This window comes from Parus major, chromosome 1A (assembly GCF_001522545.3).
Source record: "Parus major isolate Abel chromosome 1A, Parus_major1.1, whole genome shotgun sequence".
In the NCBI taxonomy this organism is placed as follows: domain Eukaryota; kingdom Metazoa; phylum Chordata; class Aves; order Passeriformes; family Paridae; genus Parus; species Parus major.
The window spans coordinates 49,424,556-49,446,103 of NC_031773.1; the positions used below are offsets into that span (position 1 = coordinate 49,424,556).

General features: G+C 39.0%; 1 protein-coding gene across 2 annotated transcripts; it reads right to left on the reverse strand.

Moving 5' to 3' along the window:
* Positions 1 to 2,408: 2,408 nt before the first annotated feature.
* Positions 2,409 to 21,083, reverse strand: NCF4 (neutrophil cytosolic factor 4). Of its 2 annotated transcripts, XM_033514713.1 has the most exons (11): positions 20,986 to 21,083; positions 13,013 to 13,099; positions 11,057 to 11,141; positions 9,786 to 9,939; positions 9,400 to 9,470; positions 7,894 to 8,021; positions 6,815 to 6,872; positions 5,188 to 5,286; positions 4,319 to 4,449; positions 4,160 to 4,225; positions 2,409 to 3,383 (listed from the first exon to the last, which is right to left on the reverse strand). In XM_033514713.1, exons 2-11 carry the CDS (start codon positions 13,042 to 13,044, stop codon positions 3,155 to 3,157), a joined length of 1,053 nt encoding a protein of 350 aa, XP_033370604.1. In that variant the 5' UTR covers positions 13,045 to 13,099; positions 20,986 to 21,083; the 3' UTR covers positions 2,409 to 3,154. The 2 variants fall into 2 exon arrangements, with proteins under 2 accessions (XP_033370604.1, XP_015483776.1); XM_015628290.2 differs by lacking the exon at positions 20,986 to 21,083 and having other exon boundaries at positions 3,126 to 3,379; positions 13,013 to 13,221.
* Between the last annotated feature and the right edge of the window lie 465 nt (positions 21,084 to 21,548).

Genomic DNA, 21,548 nt, shown 5'->3' on the forward strand with positions numbered 1-21,548 from the left:
TCTTGTAGGGTAAAAGCCACATCTTCGTGTGCTGTTGCAACACAAGCAAAAAATGAAGTAAATGTACATTTCCAAGGAGGTGCAGGGATTCAGTCAACTGAGAAGCAACAAGAAAAACATCCTAATTTTTGATGAGAACTTATCCTTAAAATTAATTTCATTCTTCTGCTCTTTATGCTTAAAGCCTTCCTAATGAACCACAACAGAAGTTAATTTCCTTAAAAATATGATCTCAACCACACAGTTCCTAGGACCGACAGTTGTTGAATTTCCATATTCATTCACTTTGAGAATTTCCTTCAACATACTACTTTTCTAGGTGCTCTCCTAACAAGTTACAAATTGTAGACACAGTGCCAAAGAAACTAAAATGATTTCTTTTTCTTTTTTTTTTTCCTGGTGATTGTAGAGACTGAAAAGTAGGTTGAGCAGTTCCAGGACCATGGACCACACTGTTCGATGCTGGAATTTAAGTCCTTTTGGCCACCTTTCATTGCTCTCTCAGAATCATAATACACACACCTGCTGAAGTACATTACAGATCTGAGACTTTTCTACTTTAGGGGAGCATGGAAAATCTCCTTTTAAATTCCTGTTGACTTTTAGATTCCCAAACGCCACTTCCCTGAATCAGAAACAACTGGCTGAGCCCTTGAATAATCATTGCAGCTAGGGAATCCCTCAGTAACTCACAAGTCCTTGTATGGGAGCAGACTCTGCCATTATGCTTCCCCCAGAAAGGAAGCCATTCCTTCACCTGGATCCAGGGGTGTCTGTGAGGCAGATGTTGGATGACTTTCCCTGTCCAGCCTCCTCCCCATCCCACACCAGAATCCTCTGGTGCAGCAATCAGTAAACACACACTTGCCTAGAACTGGAGACAGAAATACAAACTTCTTGGCAAGTAAATCTTCAAAATAACTGCTATATCTTTTGTGAGCCTCAAATGTCACTTTCAGAGAAGCTGACACCCCCCTTTCAAGGAAATTCTGTGCAATTACACAAAATAGGAAGTCTGTACTTTCTATTTTAGCCCCCAAAGCACGCACTTAGATGAGACTGTTAGGTTAACTGGGAAGGGAGGGAAAGGAAGTTTGTCATTGCCAATCTGTGTGTTAACAATTACCAGATCATGAGATTAACTATTTTAAGAAAGACAAAAGATTGACTGGACTGACTGCAGCAGAAGTAAGAAAGATGAAGAATTTTATGTTTTTCACTCCTGTTGTTTCTTGCTTTACTCTAGACTAGACAATCTTTGTGGCAGGGATCCCTCTGGGCTTTCGTTTGTGCATCTATACTGGAGGAGAGTGAACTACCTTTATCTCTGTCACTCTTTATTTTGAATAATATTTCTAAGTTTTACCGATTTCAAGAACAATTAATAATACATTATAAGTACTATAATACATAGAGGAAATGAAAGAAAACTGGTGAGAGTAGTTGATCTGAAGTTAACCTACATCCAAGGCAGCCTGGTCTTTTAATCCAACCAAAAAAAAAAACAACTTAAGAAAGTTTGGCAGCCATAAGGGAGAGACATGTTCAGGTTTGTGTTCTCAGAGATAAGCTGTGGGGGCTCAGATGAGTCCCCAGATACAGAATATAACTGACAGAGTCAGTCTGTCAGTCCTGCACTGCTACTCCTCCTCTCAATCCCCATGGTACTGACCAAAACCACAGTTGGCACAGTTATTCTCTCATCAGAACTGCATCAATAAACAAGAAAAAAATAAAAAAAAAAATAAAAATAAAAAGAGAAGTATTGTGCATAAGGGAAACAAGGGAAACATGCAAAGCAAGACAAAGAATATGGAGAATTTCTGGGGAAACTGTGTATCAGAAAGTGTCCATATAAAACCTGCAGACAATTAGGGGAAGAGGTAACTTGGCTAGATGGGAAGAATTTATTTTGCATTGTAATTTAAATGCAGAGGGGGACCATCCTGCTCCAATTTTCAAAGGCCAGTGTGTTTATGTTCTTTCAGCACCCTTATAAAAGAGGACAGTGGTTTCCCAGCAGACATTTTCCCTCCTTTTCCTTTCTCATTGAAATTGTTCCTCCATTTTGAGAGAGACATGCTGAGCTGCTGGTTACATCACAGGATCTAGCTGTCAGTGAAAATCTCTGAGTGCCACTTGCTCTGTTGAACTCCAGGAACAAGTAACAGGGAGTCCTGCACACCAGAACCTTTGCAGACTGTACATGCTGTCAGGTTTCAAACTTAACAGTGCATTTTCTTATGTATCACAACATGTAATATCATTGGCACAATCATTGCTATTACTTCATCTCCTTTCTAAACTGCATTGCTACAATGCCTCTGAAGCAGGAAGTTACATTTTGTATTATTTCAGTAAAATAATGTCAACAACTCCCCACACCCCCCCCAAAAAACACTTTTAAATAAAAATTGATGAACTTTATTTATTGAAGAATCTGATACAGTAATTTCTTGTTAGTTCTACTTTGAATTGCAGTGTCACAAAGCAGAAGATAGAGAAGAAATTGCTGTTTGACTAGACATCCTACACATTTTCCCAGAACATGAAAATAAGTAGACTGTACAATTATATAAGGGTCTATACAGAACACCACAGGGGTACTAAGTTTGATTCACAGAAATCAATATACTGGTCAGTGGAAAAGAAGAAAGCTAAGATGACCTGCAATTTTTTCACTGAAATCAAAAAAAGTTTTCTTGATGCTCCTAGGACAAACTCAGAACATCCAGTTAGACTCCAACATGAGATAAATAATTACACAGTGGCACACAAACCTTCAGATAAGCAAATGAAATTTATGGGAGTCCAGAAAAAAAAAAAAAAAAAGAAAAGTTTATGAATACATTCTGGACAAATGATTAGCCTTGGGAGTGAGAACAGAGACTAGAGCAGGCCTAGGGGCTCAGGAGACCTCTATTGCAGACTAACTTTGTGAACATGGCCCGTGATTTTATTTCTCTATTCCTCATTTTCTCTGGTCTCTATGTAAGATGTCTCTACTGCAGATGAGTGCTAAAAAGCTGAAGAAGTTACCTAAGTACAGATTTTACACTGAAAGGCAATATATTACTAAAAATTACTCATTTCAAGGACACTTCAAAGACATGTTGAAGGAAACTGCCTGCAGAGAGAGATATCTATATAGCACTTATATTGCTCCTACTGTTTGAGTAGCACCTGTTCCTGGACTAGTGTTGTAGACAGCCAAGTCGTCTTTGTGAGTGATGTGCAACTTCCAAGGGAAAAAGTGCTTCTCAGAGGGACTTCTTCTGCTCTGAAACACCATGAGTTCAACATCCTGATCAGAGAGCAAGCGGATCAGATCACCATCGGGGTCCCGGTAATTCAAAACAATGTCATCTTGGTTAAACTCCTGCCTGGGAGGAAAGAAATGGATTGATCCCCAGAAATGAAGGAATGCCTGGGAGGTGCTACATGATGAACAACATACTGACAATCTAATTAATTTTGATAAAAGCCACACAAAGCCTTGGGTGTCTTGGCTTTCTTGATACAGCTAGTACTAGAAATCATATAGCCATATTTATGTTGTGTTGTGTTTAAGCTAAGAAATCTATCAGAACCAAGAACCATTTCCAGTACCATCACATAAATGGCACAATTCAACTGTGTGTTTGATAGAATTACCATGCAAAAGAGCTGATGGTTGTTACTACCCACTTTTGCCTACTTGTTTTTCCTCTTCCTGAAGAGTGTAAGAATATTAGAACAGGTGCTCTATTACCAATATTTACAAATATTTAATGTTCCAAATTGTTGATGTTCAACAGCAGGTTAATCTAGTTTAACACTAGTTTAACAAGCATTAGAAGGCCATGTCCTACATCCTGAAGAAATGTCCTAGACAAAAGATGCTTTTATGGGAGTATGGCTCTTAGTACAAGAAATGGAAATTTCTACCCATCTGAGTCAGAAGTGTGCATCATTCCTTACTCATTGACAATCCCAAGAAGAACTGGTATCTGCACAGATGGCCCTGGGCCAAGGCAAAGTGCAACTTCTTCAAGACACTTGAAAAGTACTTCATACACAAAACATAGTGATGACCAAGTAAAATGAGGAAAATTTCAAACCAGAATGACCCTAACAAATGTTAAAGCATCAAATATATAATCAAGTGCTTGCATTGTACCTCATCAATGCCATTAGATCTTTGAATGATGGAATGCTGCTCAGATCCTCATCCACTGAGATATCCCTGCATTTAGAATAAATCTGATCATTACCTATCATGACAAGAGAATTGTTGGTGTTTCTTCAGCTATAAACTGGAAGACTATTTTATTACTACCTGACAGTGCTCACAGTTTCATCATAGTAATAACAGCGAACTTTATTAATGGTTTCTTCCTTCTGCGGTAAATCTTTTATGATCTTCACAAAAGCACATGGGAAAATCCCAGTGGCACCATCAGCAGTTCCCTGGAATTGTAGGAGATGTTAGAATCAAGAAAACCATGCCATTTTGGCCACATGCAATAGGTTCTGGAATTCAATTAATTTACACAGAAACAACAGTAAGAATTTTTCCACTATAATCAAGAAAAGAAATCCTATGGAAGTGATCTGGTGGCATCCCTTCAAAGATTATACAATTACATAGTCAAATACTAGGCAGGGGAGTGAAACAGTGTGTAAAAAATTCAAGTCAGATGGTTAGCAAGGAAGGCTGTGGTGTTTGAGCAAGCAGAGATATCATATCAGCAAACACACAGTATGTTCCCCTCATCCTTTTTTCAGAACACTGCTGCATTACCCAAGTTCTCTCTAATCAGGCTGACGTGTGTTGTGGTATGAAGCATGAAGCATACATCAACTCACCCTGAGGCAAGAAAACAATTAATCACTGAAATGGAGTTTCCATCTCCTTTCTGTGGCCTTTCTGTGTTCTAATCACTTCCAAAGAATTTAAAAACATTCCAGCAGAAGCAAATGCAAATGAAAACTGAAGTCTGGAGGGCAGAAAATTTGTAAGCTAAAAACCATCAAGTAACCAAACAATTACTAATTTGGAATCAAGGACTTACTCTTGACAGTAAGACCTGATTATGATACAGTTTCTCCTTGAAAGGAAGAGGCAGGTCACAGGACCAGAAGAGCCCTTTCTACTCATATATTTCAAGGTATGCTAATCATTCAGTACTGCTATTGCTGTCTTACCTCTAACCAGTCTTTGTTTACTTTGCTGAGTAGATAGATCAAATCTCCCTTCTTGAAGCTGAGTTCCAGTTTATTGGTTCCAGGAAAATCAAACAGTGCCTGTGGAAAGTAATAACCTCAAAATTATTGATTCACAGAATTACGAAAGCAAATCTTTCTGCTGTGTTCTTGAGGAGAAAGCATAAAGCAGCAAGGCAGTGTGCACTTTATCACCACATATGTATTTCTGGGATAAGGTCAGATGTATTTGACCATAGTCTGCAGTTCTCATAACCTCTTCTCATGCTCAGCTCACACAAAACTGCTTTGAAAAAGCAGTGAAAGCACTAGGATAAACATGGCCCTGAGAGAGCTACATATAAGGATTCTTAAAGTGGCAGAACACTGAGCACCAGAGAAATAAATATACATATGCTGAAAGCACTTAAGAGCAAGTAAGACAACAGAGCTGAAGCCAACTGACAGCTTGAAATCCTGAGAATTGAAATAATATATTATTTCTCATTGCAGCTTTACAGCTTTTAGATTTGCTGCAGGTCTGTATTCTGAACTGGGAGATTTGGAAAATTTGGGAAATTGACGTGCTCTTAAAATGGAACTTAGATGCCCTCTTCAGGGAAAAAAAAAACCCAAAAAAAAACAAGAGACAAATACTTGCTACCACCCTAGCAAAAGGTTGAATTGCTAAAATGGATGAGTTGTCAAAAATGCACATCTCCCCCATTGTCCTTTGAGAACATGGCAGCCATTTAAATGGTCTTAGAGGAGCAAAAATGAAAAGAACTTCTTTATTCTGCATTGCAATGGTTCTTTTGGTCTTGTTAATGCCAAGAGTTCTCTTAAAAAAAATAATGGCTAAAAAATAAAAAATAAAAAAATAAAATAAAAAATAGAAAAATGTTGTGCTAGTGGTTCATATGTCTGCTTAACAGCTCTTTCAAAAGCCTTTTTTCACCTTTTGAAAAGTTCTGGTAGGTATATTCAGTACAAATAAATTAATAGAGAAAACCCAAGAGATATGACTGTTCCAAGACCTGTCATTCTCTGTGTAAAAAACTAAACCAACAAACCTCAAAGCAGGTGCATGGGGTTTTTAATCTGATATGGCAAAGTCACGTGTTTCAGGAAGCAAGACCCTGCTCAGACAAATACTGGATATGAAGCAGTCTCACGTGCTTAATACTGAGAAAATATACCACAGAAGACCAAGAGCATGGGCATTTTTCAGCAGAACACTTATGTTACAGAAAATACTAAGATGCCTGGAAAGCTTTTAAGCATATGATGAAGTCAATGAAGCTGAAGCTTATGCCTGTTTTAGATTTAACTTATGGGTAGCACTATGCAAATGTGGACAGTAAATTTGGCAGTAAGCTGTACATGTCTCAGTTTTGAATCTCCTGTCATTCTGATTTCACCATGGACCTTCTTATTACTCAAGTGATAAGGAACACAACACCTCTTTCTATCCTTTGTTTCATTCCCTGTTGTTAAAATCAATTGTTTTTCTCTGTTGATTTCACTTTCTTCCCCCAAGCTCTAATTAAAAAAGGTAACTTGATGGATGAGGTACCAAAGTAAAACAGTTTAATCTCCTGTCCTATGACAGGTTGTGCAGAGTACTCACCTCAGCCCGTGGAGCTGCGGTGCGGTCAAAAATAGGCACTTGATCTGAAATGCTCTTACTGCAAAGAAATGAGACAACAGGGAGGTAAACAACCTTCTAAGTCATTAAAAATGCTACACAGTCAGTAGTGCAGTGTCTGTGTTTTTACTGTTTAAGGGGCATGTACGCCATAGATCACCAGAGAAACTGCGTGAGAATCTGCGTGCAGCAGTGAAGTAAATAAATATGGATGCAACAACACTGCCCTAGTTCTCTCAGTTTCAGTGCAGAGCAGCAGCAATCTGATGGTGTCTGCTGCTGAGAACAGATGGAATTCTCAATGCAGTCAGTATTCTGGACCTCTTTTCCACAGCACTGCTCAGTCCCTCTACTCTGCCTTCTGGGCATCATTGTTTCTAGCTTTTACAGCATTTAGTACAAACTCTGCCATCATATACACATGCAGCTTTTGCACTGTTTGAGGTAGGTGAAAAGGAAGTGAGTCCATCTTTGGCATGCTGAAAGGAGAATTAATTTATCTGAAGGGTAATGAAGTATGACATCTACTTAGCAGTTCTCCAAAGGGGTGTCAATGCTGCTATGGAGGACAGACCCCTGTTTAGGCAAAGGACAGGAACAAATTAAGCATTCAGTTTCATTTAGTGTCTGAACCAGTTCTCACTGAATTCAGTGCCAAAACTCACATTCACTTCAGTGGTGAAAGCGATGTCTTTAAGCTTGGCCTGTATATTCTGCACGTTGTTATTATAGAGAGTATCTTTAAAGAAATATAGGCAGATTTTTATTATTTTATTTTTTTATTTTTATTTATTTATTTTTATTATTTATTTTTAAAAATCAAGGTATACTCTCATTTAGGAATTTTCCTTTAATGCAAGTACCACATCCACTTTAGAAATTTGAGATTACTGAAAATAAGAAACACTCTGTGTTGACTCCACTACAAAAACCCTTATAATTAGGAATTCATGGATTCACTTGGAAAACACAGTGGTGATCCTCATCCCTCTCCCCCCCACCCCCAAAACTGGACATGTCTTACATCAAGCAACACTGAAAAAAACATGTCAATCACTTACACTCGGCGTGTCCGTGGGCGAAGCCGTCTCAGTCTGTGAGGCACCTGCTCACCATCAAAGGTTGAGTGATAGAAGAACAGCCGAACATCCTCATCCATCAACACCCAAGCAGGGAGGCAGAGTAGGTTCTGTGCCAAGAGCAAGCAGGAAGCAGAGTGTAACAGTGGGAGAGACCAATTCTCTATTTATTTACATGTAACAAATATGCCTCTCTGACCTACAGGATCATGAAGGATATTCATTACTGCCAGAAATCTCCCTCCTCTCCCTTCTCACTCAGCAGGACACAACTGAACAGCTGACAGTCTCTCCTCTTTACTCCTGGAGTTGGCCAATGTATTCCTTCCCTCTTTTTGTACCTGATTTACTGCAGGAGTAAATTGCTTTTTGTATTTTTCTTCAGAACATGAATGACTGTGGAAAGAAGGCAATCTTAAGTAGTGGAAGTCTCTGCCAGTGCTTCAGATTCTACTGATTTGAAGTTCAGGTCTTCAGTTAACCTGCACACAAAGAATATCTCTCCTTGGTGTATGCTGCATCTTCACTGTAATTCAGGTACTCTAAGAAACCTACCTGTCCTGATTGGGGCTGTGAGTCAGTTTTCTTCTCAGTAGCTGGTACAGTGTGTTGGATTTAGCATGAGAATAATGTTGGTAACACACAGATGTTTTAGTTGTCTCTAACTGGTGGCTTACTGAGGCTAAACCAAGGACTTTCCTGTTTCCCAAGTCCTGCCAGTGAGGAGCTGCACAGGAAGTCAGGAGGGAGCATGGCCAGGGCAGCTGGTCTAACTAGCCAAAGGGATATTCCATGCCATAGGACATCATGCCCAGTATGTAACTGCAGGGAGTTGCCCAGGAGCTACTCATCACTGCTCAGTGGACTGGCTGAGCATCGGTCAGCAGGTGGTGAGCAATTGCGCATCATTTGGTTTTGTTCTTCTATAGTTTTATTTCTCTCTTTTTGATTACCTCCCTTCCAATTACAATTATTTATTAGTATTGCATTTTACTTTATTTCAATTATTAATCTGTTCTTATCTCAATGCATGGGTTTTACCATTTCCCAATTGTCCTCCCCATTCCATTAGGGGAGGAGGGAGTGAGCAAGAGGCTGCATGGCACTTAGATGGTGGGTGGGGTTAAAGCACAAGCCACACACCCACTCCTAATCCCTTGGATGCACACTCCAACTCTGTATTCATGAAAAACCTGGAGATTCACCATTTCCTCGCACATCTTGGGGGTTTTGGTAAGGATATCTATCTGTATGTGAAGGCAGAGAGTGAGCCTTTGTGAACTGCATATGCCAGCAGATCCTACAGTCTGAACAATCTGGGGAAGGGGACTCCAGATTGTACCACAGTGTGGGCACTGTGCCTTCAGGAAAGCAGGACAGAGAGAAACAGATACTTAGAACTCTAACAGAACTGTCTGTCTTAGCTGACTTCAATGGCTAAGTATCTGAAGTGATCAGTGCATTCTTTACTTTAAAATTAAGTTTTACCTTCATGTAGACATTTAGGATAGGAATCCTGTTCTCAGCAATTTCCTTTTTGGCACCAACAAAAACTTTTCCTGGAAAATATAAAACCTGTGACAGTTATTGAAGGGACAAAAAAAAAAAAAAAGAAAAAGAAAGTAGGCTGTCAGAGAAAGGAATCAAGAGGAAGTAGAAGCTCAAAAAAACCTACACATTTTCTAGAGGATTTAAGGTTTCTAAATGAACTTTACCACAAATGAAGGGACTGTCAATGGAACATGACTTCTTTGGCATCCATAGCCAGGAATTAGCTCCTTGTCACAACTACTTCTCTCACTGCATTCCTCTTTAGGACAGCCTGGAGCTGAGAAAGCTGCTAATCATGCAAAGGTTTGGTACTGACAGCTTACCTGGCAGCACAGGCAGTGTGCAGGTAAATGGGCTGTTATTGCTCTCTGGACCATATCTCTCCTCTAGTTTGGTGTGCAGGGCGTAGAACTCACGATAGCGCCGGAAAATCAGGTATCTGCCACCACCTTTAAGCTTTACTTCAATGACAAACATCTGAAACAGAGAAGAGGGATCCAGGCTGATGTTCATACCTATAAATACCCACGAGATGAATGTGAGGAATAAAATAGGAACATAAGATCAGTGCTCCATTAGTGGGAATATTCTCTTAGGAGCAGAGAGGAAAGCAAGCCTTCAGTGAAGCATCTGCAAATTCAGGAAATAACAAGGTAGCACCAGTGTGGTATTTGTGTGGGTCCAGCTTGCATATGAAGCATGTCTCCTCTATAATCTTAAAAGGAAACATGAAATTACTACATTCAACTTTATGCTTGCACACTTTTCTTCAGTGACAAAAAAAATACATTAGGGAGACAAATACAAATATTTTATATTAGAGAACTTGGAGATCTAAATCTAGAGACAAACATCAGAATTGAATACATTCATACTTCTTTTTGACTTTAATATACACAATTGCAGAAATTATGGTCTGCCCTCCTTCAACCACTATTTTATTTTATCTCTTGACAAAATTGCTTTGCTGTAAAGGAACCCCACATTTCCATGCACTGACCTCTAAGTCACATTGCAGCCAGATCCTTCCACAAACATAAAGACAGCAATGAAACATCACTCTATTCCAGTGTAAAACCTGAATTCTGCAGTGGGAGTGCTTTTATGAGCAGTGTCTCCAGCAGAAGTCAGACTGAGCTGGTCATATTCAAACCTTCAGAAAATGTTAATGCCTTTCCCTAATATCCCCTTCCTGTGTGCTCTTTTGTGTCTTAATATACTACCTCCTGTGAAGATGGGAGCATCCTATCTTGCCAGTACCATGGAAAAATGAAACAAGACTCTGCCTTTCTACCCTCTGAATTACTTTTCCACTAACTTCACCAATGGTACAGGACTCCAACAGGAACCAAACCAGATATAAGGAAAGAATTATGATGTTAGAGGATATCTACAACATTTCATTCAGAAAATAAGTTTTTAGACTGCATCTGGGATAACTATACTCCATTACAGAAAAATAAAGCACTAAGTCTTCCACATGGAACTACCCATGCCAAAAAGCAATTACACCAGATTAACCACATTTTGCTTCCCACAACCAAACCAGTCACAGGTGAAGGCATATAGAGGCAGGATAAATCTCCCTTCTTACATAGTAATTAGTAAAGCCTTTCTTCTCTTCAATATCTGCAATATTAGCTGAAACGGGTACATCATCTGGAAGCTGGTCAAAATCACTGTGAAGCAAGAACAGAAGATTTAGGTTACTCATACTGGTAATAGCCTTTGAGGTATCCTGTGACACACAGAACAAAGACAGACAATATCATATTTTCTAGTATCAAAATGAAGATATTAGAAACTCATGGTGTCATTCTCTTCCTCTGGAGGTCTGATCTTGAGATGTCAAGTTTCAATAAATTTAGCACAAGTCAGTGGCCAATACCCCTCTCATTCCTACTCTTCCTCGAGAAGCAGGACTACAAAACAAACACTTGAACTGCTAAGCTTTTCCTGAGAAATGTGATCAGCTGTGGATGCATTCTTAATCCTTCCTTGATCTAGGAGATTTACAATAAGAGCTCTGCATCAGTCGATCTTATTCTAAGGAGATCATTATATATCATGATTTATGCTGCTATTATTACTGCATTACTGTAGGGAATAGGAAACAGTTCTGAGAAAAGAGCTTGTTATGCAAGGTGCTGTAGAAACTGACAGCACAAAGCTAAATCCTAAAAACTTTATACCCTGTGCAAGATGTGTAAAATGTACCACATACATATAAGAAAAGAAACAACTAAATAAACACAAACAGAAAAAGAACAAAGAAACAAAAACTCTGTATCAAAACTAGTGATGCCTACACCAGCTGTCAAAATGTCAAGTTTTCTTGTAAACATCACAATAAAGCAAACTCTTAAAAGAGGCTTGGGAAAAAAAGAGTAGGCTATCAAATATTTGGAGAGACACCTCCCAGTCACAGCAGGTAAGATTCATCACAGAATCACAGAATATTTGGAGTTGGAAGGGGTCCACCAAGATCATCCAGTCCAATTCTTAAATGAATGGCCCACACAGGGATCAAACCTACAACCTTGGTATTTATCACCCCATCACAGCAGATAACCTGAAGCAAGCACAAAGATACTTATTTGAAAATCTCAAAAATGTGTGAAGGAACACTTGGAATTAGGCAAGGTTGGAATGAGCTTTGCAAATCCTAGAAAGGATTGGATTGGAAGTAGAGAAGGAAGGATTGCTGCAGGAACACCTAACAAGCAGCCATATGACCACAAAGTCATGTTACTGGGCTGTACTGTCCACACAACAAAAAAGCATGGATTGGCAGGTGCTTCTTCCTCTACGACCTTCCCTTTGCTGCAACAGCTTTGACAAGCAGCAGATAAATTCACCTTTGCTTCAGTCTTTTAACTCAGTGTTGTTAGAGGGATATTTATATTAAGACCTGAGTAAAAAGCATTTAGAATGAGGAAGAAAGGATAACACGTGAGATATAGAAGGGCTTTTAAAAGGGTCACCTAAGAAATGCCAAGCTGAGAAAATGTTAAATATTCTGATAATACTAAAAAAAAAGTAGTTGTTGTCTTAGTTTATCCTTCTAGAAGAATATCCCAAGCAGGGGCTTCCACAGGGCGTAGCCCATTTGAAATTCTGAAGTAATGATGCAACATCTTGCAATAGTTTGGTGTATGAGGAGAATGCCATGAATCAGCACCACCCACAATACTTTAAATACTACCACTTACTGTGAAGAGGGATGTGGTTATGGAGACCAGGATATATAATTAGTCATATCACAAACATTCATATCATAAACTCCAGTAAAAGGGAAACTGTTTTGCAGTTATAAAGAGGACAATGACCCACTATGTCCTAGGTGGTGATACTCCCCACAAAAAGAGAAAGTCCACTCCAGCATAAGAAATGGTCTGCCCTATAACCCTAAGCAGCCTAATAGCGTGGAAGTTATGATAACAAGAAGCCTTTTAGAATCACCAAAGATGCTCATATATCAATTAACCAAACAGATCACAGGAGTTACATGAGGCTTGTGGGGAGGCAGGAGCAGGGAGAAACACATTACCTCTTTTCTCGCAGCTGTCGGGGAAGAGACATGGCTCTTCTTAAATCCAGATGATTAAGATCTATTCCTCTACTTCTTGAGCAGTTCCTGGTTTAATAGGATGAACACAAAGTCAAAGCAATTCTCCCTGCATCAAACAACACTCCTTTGCAAGGCCTCAGAGATCTTTTTTTAATGTTTCAGTGTCAGACGATTTCTGCTGTACCTCCCCACCCCCACAAGTTTGAGGAAGTACCAGGGGGAAAACAGTAATAAAGAGAGACTGTTCTGTGATGTCGGTCATGTCTCAAAACTGCCACAATTGAGAAACTGAATGCCCAAGAAAAAGCACAAATTATGAGCCACATATTCCATTGTTCACCCTCCTCTGAAACATTTGCAGCTAGCTCTGGCCTCTGTGGAAAGCCAGTATGAGTGGGCTCAGCAAAGCCTGTTTTGCCTCAGTTAAAATGTCCCCATATACAGCTCTACCTTTATATTTGTAAACTAGGATGAAAACTTCTGATCCCCTCTTAAAGCTCTGTGATTCCCAAGGATTCTCCTTTTCACAGACCAAGAGCCAGGAGGTGGAGCTAAAGAATAAATTTTAAAATGGGAGCAGAATATATCATCAGAAAAATCAGCCTTGTCAAACACCAGGGCACCAGGCACAAGAGATGAGCTTTGAAGGATGGATCAATGAAAGTAAGACAGGAGTCCTTTAAAAGCCAAAGATCTTTTTGGCTTAGTGTGCTCAAAACAACCCACATACAAAGACAAGGTAATGGCTTGCCCTGGCTTGTACTCAAGCTATAGTGACAAAGCATTTATATAACATCAGTTAACAATCTTTCAAGAAGAAAATAAAAGGAAGAAAGTGATGAGGAAACCGTGATTTCTTAACGATATGGTGAAGTTGTAACACAGTTTATCTGCCTTAGTCAAAAGCTGTTATGTGCATCCTTGCCTCTCCATTTCTGCCTTTGACTCTCTTCCATTTTCATCTTCAATACGTATTTGCCTCCTTCTCCTCCTTCCGCTGACAAGAACAAAAATTCCCTTCTGAATGGAGCAAAAAATCAACCAGCATCCTTCAAAATAAAACTCTATTTGCAACTGTAATCATCAGCCTTGAGAGTAACTGCATTGCATTGCATTTTAATGAAGTAAATCCTTCACCCATCTCCTTGCCATGGATAACTCTAGGCACCACGATAGAATTTGAGAGGGGATACAGTGTCTCTTGATCAGAAGGAACCAGGAGAACAAAATTCTGAACTGTATTTTCTGAGTGATCTGCTACTCTGCTACATATCATAGTTTTGACAAGAAAATCATAGAAAGGGTATCCTAATTTTTCAAATGTCCTGAAAGATAATCTAGATACAATGCAGGTACATCTTTTAATAGACAGAGGATATGACACATGCAAAAATACATGTTCATCATTTATCTAGGGACATGGCTTTTTGAAAACAAGTCGGCAGAAACTCTCAGACAAATTGTCTATGCAACTGCTTTGCTGTAAGATGAGTAGAACAAACTGAAAGCAGCTCAATTCCACTACTTTCTACTAGAGATCACAGCTAGTAATAATACTAACTTGACAAAATACTGCTAAATCTACTAAGAAGGTTTATGGTTCTGCAGTACTTTCTTGTTCTGAACTCAACCGGAAAAAAGGATTGCTTTTCTGACAAAAAGCAGATTTCTGCCTCAGAAGAGTGGATAGCTGATTGGTTAGAGGGATCACCAAGGCTGTGAGACTAAGATTGGAAACACTGCTTTGACATCTTCTTCTGTGCCAAATCAGTGCCTCAACTACCACATGTTTTCTTTCCATTTCTACTATTGTGCTACTATGGTAGAAATAACAATTCCTTTTCTATGGGTTGAGAAAATAGGCTGTCTCTAATCAAACATACATCCTTTCTCTGCTCAAAAAATTATTTTAAGAATGAAATAAATATCCACTACAAATCTGATAGCCTGATGACAGTACCTATGTCAAGAGATGTGCCTGCAGCAGGAAATTTCATCAGCTGACATGGCCAGCTCTCAGTTTTGAGAAACCCCATCTTTACACTATGGCTGGCATGGTCATTGTGGTGCTATGCACTGACCCAAATACATGTGCAAGAGAAAGCAGGAATTCATCCATGTGCACAGAATACAAAACAAAATTTGTTCCATTAAAGGAGACTACTAAGAGAATCCTCAGATGACTGAATCATGACCATATGCTGCCACCACTATATGCCTCTTCACAGTTCACAGTCTACTCTATTATTTTGGACATGCCTGTGAGCTGTGAAACTGTGGCCTTCTGTCCAATGCACCTGTTGTTAGAAAACACATGTACAAGGACACATAGCACCCTGTAAATCTGACAGTATCAGTTAGAACCAACCAACCAAACGAGTGAGGAATTTCAATGAAAAATAGGAATGTAGTCCCAAATCACCAGAGATACATGAACTACTAATAAAAGGTAAACCAAAAAATGTAGCAGAAATACTCAGCTGAATCTTTTGGATGACAGCACTACATACCCATGTCCACTAGAGCAGCAGCTACTGTACCATTTTGCATGACTCTATAGAATAATGGATTCTCTCTCACGCACCTGATCTTACAAAACTGCTGTGCAGTTATGCTCAACCACCTGCCATAGAATAAACCTTTCAAGTGACAGGAGAAAGCAAACAAGAATAAAAATGTTAAAAGATGTCTGATCTCATCACAGATTAATCTGCAAAGGAAATAACATTAGCTATCACTGCAAGGAAGCTGAACATCAAACAAGAACACATATGGCAGAGTTGGCTTGCAAGATACTTTCATTCAACCTATTGTTTTTAAAAGAGATGTGGAATGTTTGTTTCTGTAGCATACACATCATTAGCAGTTGGATGCCTTGTCTCCTGTGGTTGCTTGAGACTGAGCTGCAACTGTAATAACACTGATTTGGGAAGCATTTGGGGATCTTTTCCATTTTCCTTTACAAATAATATTTGTACTGACCACCAGCTTTACAGAATGCTTTAATAGACTTTTACAATATTTATTTCAAATACAGCCATGTATAAGCTAGCTATTATTTTTATTATAGCACATTAATAATTAATTACAGTTCTGTAAAATTTCTGGACAGAAGTTACATTAGATAAGCTATTCATGTCTGTCCTGCAATCTTTGGAGCTCTTTTGCAGGTAGTGTTACAAAATCCTTAGGAGACAATTGGCACAATGGTAAGTAATAAGATTGTTTCTTTCCCATATGCTATCAGGACAGTGGAAAACAAAACATTAAAAAAAAAAAAAATTGAAGTTGTCCTATATTTCTGAACTTGAAACTTTGAATAAAAAAGCCAAAGGGGACATAAGTTGAGAGTTGAGCTGATTGGATTCGTATTCTTCATTTGATAATGGCTCAATGTATGGATATTCTCCCTGTCACACATTGTGTTGGGATTAAAAAAGCCACAGGAGTATGGATTGATAGAATTTGGAAATGTGCTTTGAATTAAATCTGGACACAGTTTCCATGATTGCTTTTTTAGGGTGAAAAATAGCTAGTAGGTATTTGCAGAAAAAGACTCTTTTCATGCCCTGCTGATATAAACACAACTGAATAATCCATCTTGGACTGAAGAAATTTAAAGGTCAGCATCTACCACAGTTCCTGACAGTGAATTTAATGGTGTCATTTCCAGAATAAATTATTACTCGACATGGAAGAGGTTTACAGAACCAAATGTTAAAGAAAGAGCAGCATTTTTTTAAAAATTGCATTCTTCTCAGAACATCAAACTAAATCATATACCTGAATCTTGGCTTTTTCACCTCTACTGCTTGAGCAAAATAAGGAATAAGTATTGCAGGGGGAAAGAAAAGACACCCCAAAAAGTGAGGTTTCTCTTTAGACACTATCAGCTATTTTGGAAATACGCAACCAAAAGTACCATTCTGAGGTTTGAGAGTTCATGATTCAATAGGCAGATCTCACCAGCTTTTCTTATGCAGGGAAATATCACAAGCAGTATTATCATCTTCCTCTCTGTGGAAAACAATTCTTCTTTTAAAATAAACCTGCTTCCTTTAAAAATCTTTTTAATTATACAGGATTTCTTCCTGATAGGGCAGAATCACCCAGATTGGAAGAGTTAGAAGAAACTTCTTCATGAACAGTGGAGCTTTTTTGTTCTTGCAGAGCTCAGATGGATATTTGATGCCCAATCAAATCAAATAAAAACCAAGTGAGAAAAATGGAAGCTCAGAAACAAAAAGAGAACATTTCTTCATCCAGATCACATATCACTTCCTGGATAAAAGAGGCAAATAAGGAAGAAATAGGGCAGAGCTTGTCACTGCTATTGTGCACAACAGATGCAGGATGGAGGTGGATCCCTGTGCTCCAGTCAACTTCTCCAATGTGAAATTCTGGTAACTGGCAATTGCAGACAAAAAAACAGGAAAGTTCTATTCAAGCAGTCCTGAGAGAGCTATGCCTACAACCATCCCTCCAGAACTTTAAAACCTAGTTTTAATGCCCAGCAGCAGAGTACCTTTGTGGCAGGGAGGTTTTTGTGTTTTAAGTCAACTATTTATCTTGAGAATCAAAAGTCTGTCAGAGTTATTTCTACTCAAGACAAAGAAAGTTCTGCTTCATCTATTTCACAAGTTCAAAAGACCTATTAAAATTACCCCAAAAAATTTCACTATACTTCCCCAAATGGGAAAGCAGGGTCGGGATTTGCTAAAATTTGTGCACTGATGCATTCAAATCAACCTACACTGTTCCTAACAGTTTAATTTCTTCATCCATTTGAAGAAATCTTGTGACCAAATTCATTTTACCTTATTAAGAAACTTTAGGTAAGTGTCTGTAGTTAAGTGAAGTTTTCTAAAAAGTTCAGAGAAACAGGCACCACTGGCCAGTAAATAAGACCTCAAGTGGGCCAGTTCTCCCTATGAAGGTTTTATCTGTCTCCTAGGAATATATATGTATTATGAAATGGCTATATTCCCAGCTTTGTCACCTCAGGTTTCTAAAGGTAAGGTAATAAATCTGTCCATTACTGTGGACCTAGTTATTACTGGTACAAAGGTACCTTCTCATTCGGGACTCAGCTATATTTGGATATGCACTTTTACACTGGTATAATTGTCTTTACCCTAGGGGAGTTGTACTACTTAAGATACACTGATATAGTCAAAGAAGCACAATTTTCTGGTGCAGAAATATCCAGTCTGCTCCTTATAGAGAGTTTATGGCTCATTTTCTAATGGTTCATAAATTGGGACAATATTCCTTAATAAAATCAGGGGGCAAGGGGGCTAAAGATTAGGATAGGCAGGCAAGTGGCAAATATAGAGGCAATAAATAGCAAAGCCCTGTGTTTTTTCAAAGTTCTGCTGTTCAAAGTATTCCTCACAGCATATACTCACAGCCTGCCTCACCTGCTGCCTCACCTACCAGCCATTTATTACCTCAGACCTTCACTCCCTGAAAGATAAAATTGTGGAATTAATGCACCAATTAACATTTCAATGAGCAATTCAATCCCATATCAGTGGCTGGACTGTCCATTTCAAGTGTGCAAGGCTGGAGTTTATGTCTCCCATACCTCAATAGGCAGAAAGCTGCCTCATTATGTGAAACTGGGTCTGAAGAAGAGATCTCTTAATTAACTGCCATAGCAAGTTCAGCCACTGGTTTGCTGTGTAATTCCTTCTGCCTTATCTTTGCCATCTGTAAAATAGGGCTGACTAAGACTTTTCTCATGAGGGGGGAGGTGAGAAGCAAAAATGCTCAGTACAGGTATAATTCTTGGTGAAAATCAGGTAAAATGTGAGAAACTACAACCATTACTCTTTGCAACCCACCTACACTCAAAATCACCTGCAGTGCAAACAGAAAACAATGTAAAAAGGTTGCTCTTTAAAAATGTGCCAGTAATGCTCCAATGCCAGGCCTTAGAAAGTCCCAAACCCTCAGAAAAGACTATAGTGGATAAACTATCACATATGTTCAACACCAATAGGCCTGTCCTACTACAGAAAAGAACAAGGAAAGGAAATGAAGAATTACTTTCTTCGGAGTACTATTTAACTTTGGAATACATCATTGTGCTTGTGGATTGCTTCAATAATCTGAGCCAAACAAAGGTATTGGAGAACTCTGAAGTTGTGATTTCAAGAAATGAGTATATGGTAATGGTAACAACTTAGGAAATTCCCTGTCTTCACATACTCTTGGTTTTTTTTTCCCGCCTCACAGGATGGCACATCTGAGGCTATGCTGCAAAATACGTCAGCTAACTAAGACAGCTGTAAAAACACTTTTTTAAGCCACAGATCAATTTCCCAGCCCAGCTCACAGAGCAGACATCAACAGGATGAGGAGAATGAATGGGGAGGAATACATTAAACAAGCACTGCCTGATAACTTTGTCTTACAAGAGCAGTCTGCTCTGACAACACAGTGAGTGTATGTGTGTACATGCACAGCCCCAAATAATTCATTTTATTTCTTGACAATCCATCTCCACATGCAGATACTAATGCAGCCTCTTTCATGCATATGCTTCAGGGCAACCTAACAGTAGTGTGGCAAGAATTTTACCACTTTTAATGACGCATGGAAGAAGCCAAAACACACCCCCAAACCATAACCTTTGCTGTAATAGCTTTTCTGAATGAGACAGCAACTACTGAGGTAGTATCTACAGAACACAGTTCTTGAGTAGCTGCTCCTCTCTCCCTTGGTGCCTTTGCCCTGTTTGCCATCACTTTATTCATTTGCCATCACTTTATTCATTTTTCCAGATTTCACTACAAACAACTTGTACAAGCTGTTGCACGATGTGAAAACAGTGCCATAACAGTGGGTTTCTCATCAGGAATCATAACACAGGTAGGTGGAAAAGAAGGCAGGAAACCGTATGTCAACAGCACTTTTTCATGATTGAAAGGTGTTTTCCTTGTGAAAACACCAAAATAAAACTTAAAAATAAAGGAAAAGGAGGAAGTGAAGGGAGGGGAATAAAAATCAAAAGTGCCTGTGACTAAGACATGCAATAAAATCTATTTACTACCCAAATAATTCTTAGTCCAAACAAGGTGGTTATGACACTCTCAGATGTGTCTGCTAAAAAAACTGTAAAAGCTAGAGGGGGATTGATGTCCTGTTCCAGTTCTTTCTGTTCCACATCTCACCTCTTGAGTTCTGCTGAATGTGACATTTTTCCCTGGCACCTAATACACAGAGCTCTGCTGCTAATTTTGTGCACAGAGTTCTCATGCTGTGTAATTTGAGGCCAGAGACTCCTCCAACAGCCTGCCAGACGGAGTGCACACCCTTCAACACTGCTTCTGCTGCAGAGAAAGGGGGGATGGGACAAGGAAATGAGCCAGACAAGAAACAAGAAACAAGCTTCCAAACTTGTCCAAGATGTTTAGCCAATTTTTGGCTCTTAGATTTACCAGGGATCTATCTCCAGCTCACTCTGTCCAGTTTGTCAGAAGATCCATCCAGTGGATTTGCCAGCAATTGCAAAGACTCAGTCAACTTAAGGCGCTCACTTTTCCCTTTTTCTTCCCATATTAGATTCTGTGTGGCTGCTCTAAAACTAAATCAGGCTGTTGGCCAAAAGGGTTTTTTAATACTACCCAGATGAGATAGTATAAAAACTGATTTCTGCAATATTACAATCAAGGATATGAAAGAGAATCTGTTTCCTCTTTCTCCCCACCTTGGTTAACATTTCTGCATCTCCCAGAGATAGTCTGCACTGTAATACATTCTACTAAAATGAAAATGGTCAAGTAACCTTCAAAACATGAGCAGATGTACTCAGTAGGGGATTGAACTGGACGTATTCTCATTAACTAACCAGAAAAAAACAGACTCCCCTCTTTGCTTCCAGTGCCTTTTAGTGGAATCATCACTTTCTGCGGTATTGAATTAGATCCATTTTCAATACTACTTACTTTTTCCTTGGTGCTGATATTGCCAGAAGGAGAACACCCCACACCACTGTATTCTCTCCACTCCAATCTTCTTTCTCTTGACTGCATCAAAAACAGACAGTGAGGGGACTGCAGCATAAAAAGAAAAAGAAAAAAAAAAAAAAACCTTTGAGAACAGAATTATATCAATAACTTCTTCTACTGTAAACACTTCATGTCAGAACAAAATAATCTGCACTATCTGAAGATTTCTTTGGATGGTACAGCATCATCCTCACTAATGCTTCTTCTCTGATAATTATTTTGACCAGCAGTATCAAGAACAAACCTAGTCTGAAAAAAAAAGGAAGACTCTCAGGCTCTGCTGTACAGTGAGTACTATGATAATCCACAGACCCATCTGAGACTAATTTAAATCTTTCTTTAGAATTTGAGAAGAGCTGGGACATCTTCTGCTGTTCACCTGCAAGAAAGAATCATGATCTTTGACATCCAGAGAACTTTCTTTGAACTTTCTCTGCAGTTATCTCATTGTGAAATATGTGCCTCTGGAAAGGGAACAAGGGAGGGAAGGCTGGAAAAAG